This window comes from Phragmites australis, chromosome 2, assembly GCF_958298935.1.
Source record: "Phragmites australis chromosome 2, lpPhrAust1.1, whole genome shotgun sequence".
Taxonomy (NCBI): domain Eukaryota; kingdom Viridiplantae; phylum Streptophyta; class Magnoliopsida; order Poales; family Poaceae; genus Phragmites; species Phragmites australis.
In genome coordinates this window covers 16,265,872-16,277,100 of record NC_084922.1, presented here as the reverse complement: position 1 = coordinate 16,277,100, position 11,229 = coordinate 16,265,872, and the positions used below count along the sequence as shown (strand labels likewise).

The 11,229-nt window shown below is 41.3% G+C and overlaps 1 protein-coding gene across 7 annotated transcripts; it reads left to right on the top strand.

Moving 5' to 3' along the window:
* The first annotated feature begins 1,564 nt into the window (after positions 1–1,564).
* On the top strand, positions 1,565–9,728 carry LOC133901076 (poly [ADP-ribose] polymerase 2-like). 7 transcript variants are annotated; one of them, XR_009906638.1, is made up of 18 exons: positions 1,565–1,795; positions 2,073–2,427; positions 2,520–2,647; positions 3,058–3,139; positions 3,435–3,667; positions 3,744–3,870; positions 4,346–4,401; positions 4,675–4,748; positions 5,244–5,290; positions 5,405–5,454; positions 5,874–5,936; positions 7,122–7,202; positions 7,446–7,556; positions 7,649–7,724; positions 8,344–8,481; positions 8,702–8,775; positions 8,889–9,210; positions 9,327–9,371. XR_009906638.1 is itself a non-coding variant. In XM_062342373.1 (18 exons), exons 1-18 carry the CDS (start codon positions 1,712–1,714, stop codon positions 9,420–9,422), a joined length of 1,986 nt encoding a protein of 661 aa, XP_062198357.1. In that variant the 5' UTR covers positions 1,566–1,711; the 3' UTR covers positions 9,423–9,728. The 7 variants fall into 7 exon arrangements, 2 of the variants coding, with proteins under 2 accessions (XP_062198357.1, XP_062198362.1); XR_009906635.1 differs by having other exon boundaries at positions 8,344–8,486; XM_062342373.1 differs by having other exon boundaries at positions 1,566–1,795; positions 8,344–8,486; positions 9,105–9,210; positions 9,327–9,728.
* The last annotated feature ends 1,501 nt before the right edge of the window (positions 9,729–11,229 follow it).

The window sequence follows — 11,229 nt, the reverse complement described above, 5'->3', positions numbered from 1 at the left end:
TCCTTGCACTAGGTCGACACCCCCACCACCAGCCATTTACATCCATTCCCATTTATTTCTCCGATGAACTTATTCAGGATCATCCCCCGACCGAATCTCTAAAAAGGGGTCTCTCAGGATCCCTGCGACATGAGTTCATCCTCCGACAGTGCCCGTTCTGTCTTGTTCGCCTGCCACAGCAGCGCGGCAGACGGAACGCCTCGGGCCTCGCGATGCTATCCCGAGGCGCGCCGGATGGCGTGGGATGGGACCCGCGCATTAAATGTCCCCATGCCCTTCTGCCAGAGGATGGCAGGGACTGACACCGAGCGTGGCGGGAGCAGTTAGAGGTGATAGACCACACGCGCTCTTAAATGCAGCATCGGGCCTTTCACAGGTTGACACTTCATCGCTGGACCTCTGTGGGGGCCACCGACGGAAGACTCCTCGGGCCGTCGGGGAACCGAGTGCTCGGGGGTCATTGTTTACCTCCCCGAGCACTCTCTCCCGAGAACGCCCTCTCTTGGTCCTCGGGGAACCAAGTGCTTGGGGGCCACTGTTCACGGCCCGAGCACTCTCTCCCGGGCTTGACTGTACAGATCCTCGGGGAACCGAGTGCTCGGGGGCCGCTGCTCGCAGTCCCGAGCACTCTCTCCCGAAACTACCTCTCTTGGGTCCTCGGGGTACTCGGGTGCCCAGGGGGTTACTGTTCGCAGCCCTGGGCACACCCTTCCCGGTACTCGGTTCTCCTGGTCGTCGAGGGACTTGGGTGCTCGGGGGTCACTATTCATGACCCCGAGCACTCTCTTCCCGGCCACTTGGTCTTCGCAAATTATCGAGGAACCCAGGTACTCGAGGACCACTGCTCATGGCCCCGAACGCTCTCTCCCGGGACTTAGTCTTTTCGTGCTTCGCGGAGGTGAACCCCGCGGGAAGGTGCCACGTGGCGGATTGCTGAACTGGCCTCGGGATTCGGGGACCCCCGGTTCCGGATTCACCGACAACCTCCGTAACAGGTTCTATGATAATTATGCTTTACAACTAATATTGTTAAAATTAAAAATTGTAGACTCCTATATAATATTTATCAGCTACATCCCATTATCGAACAAGCGATTCTACGATTTATCTCTATCTTTCCATTCCGTATAAGAAATAAGTTGAATCAAAAAATAAAAAAGTGATATAATATTTTTGCGCTAAATATCTTGTGTGCAAAAATGTGTGCCATTTTTCGCTCCCTCAGGCCATGACAATCTTTTTGCACGCACTCAGTACACGAAGACCTATTTTCACACTCTTAAACTGTGACAACTTATTTTCACGTTCTCGACTCGTGAAATACAAATACAAATTTTCGTACTTTCAGACCATAAAAACTAGCTTACAGAGCCCACGTAAGAGTTTCAAAGGATTTTCGAATATTCAAACCACGAAAATCTAGATTTCACGTGATAAGACCGTAAAAAAAGTGCCGACTTATTAAATAATTTGAGTCACTATCACTTTCCTAACATATCATACCATCTTTTACGACTTACGAGCATTAGGTTCACCCTTCTCCTCGAAGGAACCCGCCATCAAAAACCCCAGCGACCCACCCAAAAAAATCGCAACTCACAACTCCTCTCCTGCGCGCTCTCTTAAACCTTTCCCCCCACCCTCACCCCAAAACCTTCTTGAACCTTCCGGGGAAACCCCAGGAACCAGAGCCCAGGGTTGAGCCGAGGAGATGTCGGCGAGGCTGCGGGTGGAGGAGCTCCGCGCGGAGCTGCAGCGCCGCGGCCTCGACTCCTCCGGCACTAAGCCGGCGCTCGTGAGTCCGCGTCCTCCCCCACCTCTCCTCCCGCTCTCCATTCCCATCCTCTCCCCAACTCGTCACACGCGAGCCCCGCAGCCCGCCGTCGATTCGGGTCCAAATTCTTGCTGCCATGTGCACGGTTTCGTCGCGCGAATGCGCGGGCACACCATGTGCTCGTGCACATGCGCCCATGCGAAGATGTGTTGTGCCTGCGACTGTGCATCTTTGCGTACGCGTATTGGCATACGAGGATTGTTTTCTGAATTCCGTTCTGCAATGCCTTTCCCGCCAGGTGCGGAGGCTGGACGCCGCGATTCGCAAGGAGGAGAAGGCAGCAATTTCCAAGGCGGCAGATGGGGACGGGGTAGCCGTAGATGGTGCGGTCGTGGATGGCGAAGGGAACGGCGAGAACAACAAGAAGAGGAAAAGGCCCGCTGACGGGGAGGATGAGGGGAACGGCGATCTGTCACTGGATGCAGACGAGCTAGAGGGCATGGGGTACCGCGAGCTGCAGGCGTTGGCTAAGGCACGGGGGCTCGCGGTGAATGGGAGCAAGAAGGATATCATCGAGAGGTTGCTTTCGGCCCCTGCTGATGGCGCTGTAGCTGCGGATGGTGGTGGGCAGGACAAGAAGGAAGCTGCAAAAGGTCTGTTGCCCTTTTTCAAATGGATTGCCGGAGCTTCCCCCTACCCATTTAAAGAGAGGGATATAATGTGTTTGCGTATTTGATTGGTGCAGGTGGTGATGCGGAGGTTGAAGTGGAGGTGAAAAAGAAGAAGATGGTTACAGCCACGAAGAAGGGTGCTGCAGTGCTGGATAAGCACATCCCTGACCACATACAAATGACCTATCATGTCTTGCAAGTGGTGCGTGGATTCATTTTACATCTTATTTTCATGTTCTTTTTGTACTCTTTGGCTCTGCGTGCTTCAGTTTTAACCACAGTTCATGTCGTTCCGACTTGCTGTGCACATTAGTTGAATTTAGAGCAAAACATGGTCCTTCCAGAATGAAAGCTACATGTAGAACATTCCTGTTATTCATGCCAAGCAGAATATTCTCATAGTTCACCATGTGATGAATTCCATCGTGTTCAATTTGTTTGAAATTTGCGTTTTGGTACCCTAACTGTAGCTAGAGAGGTTTTTTATGGTGATCTTTTCAGAATGGAATGACAATATTTTACAACCTTAAAACTGATTTTCCATGAGCTGAATATTTTTATGTGCTTCTATACTTATTTTCTTATATTTATGGTGGGCATGTTTTTCTACAGGGTGATGAGATCTATGATGCCACATTGAACCAGACTAATGTTGGAAACAATAACAATAAGTTCTATATCATCCAAGTTTTAGGTCGGTCCTGCAAATCACTTTTTCTTACTTGCTCACTCTGCTCATCTTTTTCTTTGCAAATGTCTTTCTTCAGTCTATTTGAAATCGTCAATAATTGAGTGATGTGAATTTGATCCATGTCATGTTTTCTAGCAATGTTGGACACTTCCCTCTCTGCTCTCATGTGCATCAATACAATTTTTTTCAATTTTAATTCACAAATCGAATGTACTTGTTCCCATACTGGTACATGGGTTCAAATCCATGAATGATAGGTGATATTAGATAGAACATTAACTGTGCCTATTATTTGTAGAATCTGATGTTGGTGGGAGCTTCATGGTTTACAATAGATGGGGAAGAGTAGGGGTACGAGGTCAAGATAAGCTATTTGGTGCCTTTTCATCACGAGACCAAGCAATATTTGAATTTGAGAGAAAGTTTCAGGACAAAACTTATAATCTTTGGTCTGATCGCAAGAACTTCAAATATTATTCAAAGAAATACACTTGGCTTGAAATGGACTACAGGGAAACTGAAAAGGAAACAGTAAGTTTTACTTAGCAACTGGTTTGCAATTTAGTGCCTATCTTGGTTTTAATCCTTTCCTTCTTATTTGTCCCAGAATAAGACCGACAAGAGAGGTTCCATTACTGATCAAATAAAAGAGACAAAACTCGAAACTAGAGTTGCACAATTCATATCCCTGATCTGCAATATTAGCATGATGAAGCAGCAAATGGTGGAAATAGGTAAGTTACTTTCTTATTATTCTTTGAACTGGTTCGAGCATCATAATATTAGCCTGTTTATAGGATGTAACTTAGTTGTATTTATGTACTACGACGGTCATTGTTACCACTTACCACCAAAAATAAATCTTCAGCAATATATGGCAACCTTCATAAGTTAAAAGGGTTCATGGAATAGTTAATTCACTACAATGTTAGATCCTATGATGAGCTAGTTATAACTGCTGGACTTAATTTCAAAGAAAAAAGAAAGAAAAATTGAGAGTAAAACTAGGGAGTAAGAATAGCCAATGGTCATCTGCTCAAATAGTGGAGTCGAATTAACTCCAAATGAATATTCTATCTTTTTTTGATGCAAAAAAATAAATATTCTATCTTGCCCCACTGTTTGTATTTGCTTATGCTGAGAAGTAGATTAATATTGCTTATCCATATAGTATTTGCATTTACTAATTCATGTTTTCTAATCAATTAGGTTATAATGCCGATAAACTTCCCCTTGGAAAGCTAAGCAACTCTACAATACTTAAGGTGAGTTGCATTTAAGTTTCTTGTCAGGAAAAATCATATTACAATCTGAAGAACAATTCGCATATACAACTTGCACTTAACTGTCTAACGAATTAGGCAAAAAATATAACATAAGGTTGCATTTTACAAACTTATAGGTAAATAGCTTCAAAACACCATACACTACAGAAATTCTCTGAAATGCAAACCTAACTTTATATGCATTATCAGTTTATCCCATTTTCCAAATCTTTTCCCTCTGTTCTGATGATGACATTTCCTAGCTTTCGATAGGGTTATGATGTTCTGAAGAGAATCTCCAATGTTATTTCAAGGGCAAACATGCAACAGCTTGAGCAATTAACTGGGTAAGCCCATAAGTTTCTTTTTACTTGACTGCAAGTATAGCTTAGAATCTGATGCCTGGTTGACATTATATTGAACATATTCAATATTTTTTCACTACCCATTTTCTATTCTTCGTAATCCTAGACATATGCTGCAGAGTGTTTTTCACTGATTAACTTATGGCATCATGGGCATTGTTTAATAAAAGTCAGATGAACTTTGAAAATATCAATGATAAAATCAACATGTTTCTTTGCAATGAAATGGTCTGATACTCTAATTTTAGGATTGTAATGATTGGTTATGATTGTTTGCCAATGCTCAAGGTAGCAACTATTTTTCTGGAAACATCAACATTCCTTCATCAGAATTGATGAGAGCTGTGCTACGATTGACATACACGGCCAGTTTAGAGAATAGTCAAATTCTGTTGATTGCAGTATAACTTTATGTCCTTCAAATGCTATAAATATTTTGTGTTTACTGAAATTTTCTTTCGTTGCCTCTGGTTGCAGGGAATTCTACACTGTGATTCCTCATGACTTTGGTTTCAGAAATATGTGTGAGTTTCAAACTTTCTAACTTTGTGACCTTACAGTATGATATATTATATCCAGCACTGTTTTGGGCCTTTTTTTTAGGAGCATTTGACCTTCTAACAAATAGCATTTGACAGGTGAATTTATCATCGACACTCCTCAGAAACTAAAAGCTAAGCTGGAAATGGTAATAAACTACCATGTTCTGCTTATTTGTAGCATTAAACTGTTTTGAAATCACATGTTAGGGTATGGAAGTTCTTTTGAAGAAGAATAAATATCGTGACCCATAGCTTCTTTGGCACATTTAATTATTGTTATTGTAATTTCTATGTTAAGCCTTATTTTCTAATCACCGCTTGTGTAATATGTTACATGTGTAATGATGAAGCTTACCTGTCATTCTTATCAAAGTTAAGTCAGAGCAGCGGAATGGATTATAATTTAATTTTCATACTTTTTGAGGAATTTCACATTCATGTCCCTTATTATGTATGTAGTGTACAACTGTATATTTCCTGTACGAATTCCTCTGCTGTTTTCTCCCCTATGACCCATGTTTGTCCAGACTCTGCTCACATTATTATATTTGTTGCACTTTTGAAGGTTGAAGCCCTTGGTGAGATTGAGATTGCAACCAAGCTTCTGGAGGATGATTCAAATGACAAGGTATGTCATTTCGCTAATATATGGTGTACTGATCTGGAAGTATGGATTTATAAGTTCTTCTCATTTGCAAAATCTTTATTTATATTAAAATTTTCATGTTTGTGGTTTATGTGAAGCTTTCAGCTTGTAAGTGACAACCATAGCTGTAACAGTAAATCTGGCAGAGCTACATATATTTTTGCATTGCTATCACAGTATCACATAACTACACATTCCTTGGCATGACATTTGGATAAACTCCAGATTCGTTGATCCCTGTTGAATGTAGAGAATCATATGGTTGGGACCCACTTGGCAACCTTTTAGTGTAATTGACATGCACGACCCACTTGCTAGTGGTCACCCTTTTTTACTTCGATGAAATATTTAGTATTCTGAATGTATTTTAGTTTTGCGAAAATTATAAGGGATTCCTGTCTGTTAGTGTTCCCTTTACATTTTATTTTCTCTAGGATTTCCTTTTTTTCTCCTAACATGAATTGGAATTGAAATTTTAAATGGATGTATCATGTATGCTCAATTAAGAACTACTTTTGCATTTTGTTTTGCAAATTTTTCAGGTTAATCTGGTGCAAAAACCGACAAGTTTTTTAGTTTTTATTACTCCAAAGACCCAGCACCTTCCATCTAGTAACAACCCAAACATTGAAAACTCCATTTTTCTTTACCATTTATACTTTTGTATGCTTCTCAACATTTCAGATTAATTTGGTTACTTTTTAATATATTAGACAAATATTTACAAAATTAATAGTTGAATTATTTTTTTCTTTGATTATGGTTTAGTGAATTTTGCAAAATATACATGTCAGTTACACTATCAAGAAACTATTCACGCCATAGAACTACATACATTGGCCCAATAAACAGTTGGACATGAGGCTCCCACCTTTCAAATACCTTGGCATTTAACATGGATCACCAGACGTGTAGTTTTTTTGAAACATTATTCCAAAGTATGTGTAATTTTGTAAATTCAAACCGAAATGTGTAGTATTCGGATAGTTATGCCAAAATTTCTGTAGTTCTCCGCTATTTGCTCTGTTGTGAATTCAAAATTTCCATGTTGCTATAGTAAACACTATGATACCACAATATCTTGCTTAGAAGTAGCAAAAATAATTCTTTGTAATTGTATACCCTTGAACATGTTGGAACATCACCATAACATGCTTTGAAATCTAGGATGATCCATTATATGCTCGATACAAGCAACTTCGTTGTGACTTTACACCTCTTGAAGTTGATTCAGAAGAATACTCTCTGGTAATGTTTCTATCCAGTAATCTACATACAAATGGTGTGGACATGCAATGTCGGTAGCTCAACATATCAAGATAGTACTTAGTAATTGTATTTTGCAAATTTTTGCAAGGGGAATACTTTTCACATTTCTTTCCTTAGTTAAATAAATATCTGAAAGATTTCTATGAGCACCAATTGATATGGAATGGTAGAATAAGTTTCATTCTTGATGAATACTCACAGCAAGAAATATCCACTATCCAGATAAAAACCTATTTGATGAATACTCACGCCAAGACACACTCGGGTTATACTGTGGACGTAGTTCAAATATTTAAGGTGTCAAGGCATGGTGAAACAGAGCGGTTTCAGAAGGTGAGAGGATCGTCATAATCTATCATATTGACAACCCAAAAGAATGGCTATATTGTATTGTCAAATGACGAATTTTCAAAATGCTTATGCAGTTTACTAGTACCGGAAATAGGATGCTTTTGTGGCATGGTTCTCGGTTGAGCAACTGGACTGGGATCCTTTCTCAGGGTAACTCATGCTATCTACAATTATTGTTTTTGCCTTTCTATTTATATGTATAGAAAACACTCTGCTTTATAAATTCATGAGTTATGACCTGCTATTTGCGCGTCCTGGAGTTCTCAAAACCAGCATTTGGGTTATTCTTAGTTCATTTACGGAAATATCAATGTTATTTTTATTAGCATCAAATTTATGCTTCATTTTCATGTGAGTGCATTTCGGTCTGGAGCTTTCACTGCACATTTGTAACCCTTGTTTATATCCAATTTTTTTTGTTAATGCGTTGAGCTGACAAGGTGTTCAATCCCTTTTTTTTTATTGACCACGATGAGAGACTCCCCCTGAGCATTTTTTTTTAATTTAAGGTAGGGTAGTACTGAGCCCTGGCTGGTCAGGAAACTCGTTGAAACCAGTTTCTTAGGAAGGTACTCACAAACCGGTATGCCCCGGGTTCGAGCCCGGGTGGCCGTCCTCTCTACTGGAGGCACTAACCAACTGAGCTACTGCTCAGTTCGCTGTCCAGTCTCTTAGAAAAGCCAAATTCAGCTTGTGCTACCTTTCACACTTTTAATGTTGGAGCAATTAGAAAGGTGAATGCTGTTCCGATAATATTACTCTCCCCCAGGTTTGCGAATCGCTCCTCCGGAAGCACCTGTTACTGGCTACATGTTCGGCAAGGGCGTTTATTTTGCTGATATGTTTTCCAAGAGTGCAAACTATTGCTATGCTTCAGAGGCATCTAGATCTGGAGTACTGCTTCTATGTGAGGTCCGTTTATTGTCTAGTTTCCTCTGAGCTAAAATTCATATACTCATGCATGTTTGTATTAGCCTCAGATTGAGCGTGCTATTTGTTTGTTTATTACACTGGCACTTTGTCATATAATATCCGTTTATTTGTTTGTTTGAGTGTGCATCATTATCACTTCCAAGAGTTTCACCCAATTATTTTGTTGAGTCTGATAATGTCTGTTAATTTGCCAGGTTGCATTGGGCAATATGAATGAGCTACTAAATGCAGATTACCATGCTAATAACCTGCCCAAGGGAAAACTAAGGTCATTTGTTGATGCAAAATCTCTTGAATATAGCACATTTTTCCAAAATCATTGTTTATATGTATTCTTTTTGGCCAATTCCTGATGTTAAACTCTACATATAATGACGCAAGATTGGAAGAGAATTTTGATACTCTGTTTGAAGTGCACAACCTCAATATCAGCTGGAACCACCTTAGCAGCTGGACCACAATGCTGCATGATGAATAAAAGAAGATAACAGCATAATTTTTGTATCCTCTACTGATTAATGGCACACTCTTAGCTGAATGTATTACTGTTGCTACTTGATATGACACAAACATCTGGTTGCAATTCGCTTGATGCAGTACGAAGGGAGTTGGTCAAACTGCACCAGACTTAGTGGAGTCTAAGGTCACCGATGATGGTGTGGTTGTTCCCCTTGGGAAACCTAAACAGGAACCTTCCAAAAGGGTATGTGCATCTCCCTGCTTTGTTGGCACAATTGCTTTGTTCTTCAAATGCAAATCCCATATTGGGAGCATAAAAGTACTGTGCTTAACTGTGAAAATACTGCTGTCTGGTTGCAGGGTTGCTTGCTTTACAACGAGTACATAGTGTACAACGTAGATCAGATAAGAATGCGGTATGTGCTGCATGTCTCCTTCAACTTCAAGAGACGGTAGACGGGGTCGGTGACCAGCCGAAGGCAGTGCTAAGATCATTCGCTCATCTTCACATTAGCACCAGTGATTCCCTTCGTGGGTCATACTGTCAGTAGATTTGTAATCCTTGCATTTTGATGTTGTTCCAGGCTTCTAGCCTCTGGACGGCTGAGGCTGTGTTTATGTATGAACCAACACAATCCATCTTCTATGCATTGGCATGCTGCTGGTGTATGTATTTGTGTAGTCCCAACGTATTCGGAACCCCTACCCCAACGAAGCACCGGTCAATATTTTACGAATGCATTCAACATTAGTTCCGACTGATTCGTAACTGCCCATCTTTCTTCAGTGAGGAATTCTGTTGGAACTAAAAGCAAGTCCTAAAAAATAAAATTTATCGTATTAAGTGATATTGGTGTATTTCAAAGTAAATTAAGACTTACTAATATAAATGAAGGGCTATTAGAGTATAATTACTCGAAATAAACATTACAATAACACTAGCTTTTCCATTTTTATCTCATGTAAGATGTCTTTAGGTAACCAAATACCATATTTTATCAGCCAGGCCAAATAGATGCACAGTCAAAGTACCATGGCATATGTTACGAACAGGTCTTTAGCTTCATGAGCATGTGATCAATTAGTCATATAACAGTCATTAATAATCATTCAATGTAATTAACTGCTACAAATGAGGGGATATCCGTTGGGGGCAACCGGCCTCCCAACAGGTGCTTTTGCCACTCCTTCCTTGTATATTTAATGTAAACAGCATCATCAATGGAATAAAAGAATTATTTTCTCTAATCTCTTTGTCTCTCGACACTTTTTCACTATAATACGTTATCAGCCACAACAAACATAGAGAAGCACGAAGGCCTCTTCCAGAAGGTAAGATGGTGTATCCATTCTATCCCATACATGGCATACCTAATTCTTTGGATTTCGTCGTCGTCGTCCTGGCACGTCGGAGGGCCACCCTGTTATCTGGACGATGCTGCTGATCGATAGACAGTGAAAGATGGAGGAGGTGCAGTAGCTTGAAAATTAGGTGTACATATATATGCAACATAGTTTGATTAACGAATAATTTTTTTTAAGCTATGTACATTGTTATTAAAATATCGGGTCCGCCACTGAGGAGGTGGCAGCCGATGGTGAACTGCGTGGGTCGTGTTGGGGTGTGCGTGCTAAGAAGTTTGTCCACTCTACACCTTCGATCGATCGCGACGAGCTACAAGACCACCGTCGTGGCCAATACAACAACCCCTACCACCGCCTCCTCCACCCTAGTCACCCGTCCCCGTAGCCCGCCAACACTCTCCAGCTACTCCACCTACCGCTTGTGCCCTCCAAGGCGCACCGCATCAGCCTATCCACCCCCACCCAAACTCCTAGCGCCCCATGGAGGTTGAGATCAAGCTCCGCCTCCCTCACACCGGTGCCTCTCCTCCTTCCTTGCGCCCCACCTCCGACACCCAACGAAACCTCTTCGTTGACGCTCGGAAACAATGAGTTTGCGTGCTTCATGGTCGGCAAGCTGCTTCCTTTTGTTCTGGCATTGAGCTGTGATTGGTAGGAATGGAACACCTCTGTTGTGCAAAACAAGTGTAACTTTCTTGATTTGGACTATACTTCATATTCGTGGCTTATGAACTCAAGCCTGAGCGGCATTAGAATCTATTATATCCGAATCTGTGGTAGGTGGCATTTCGGTGGAAGTTACATTCCTGCTTAACACAATACATATAGCTTGCCATTTTTTTGCCATCAACAATACTTCTCTTTGTGCTCAGCTGCAAATCATCGGCGTTCTGGATGC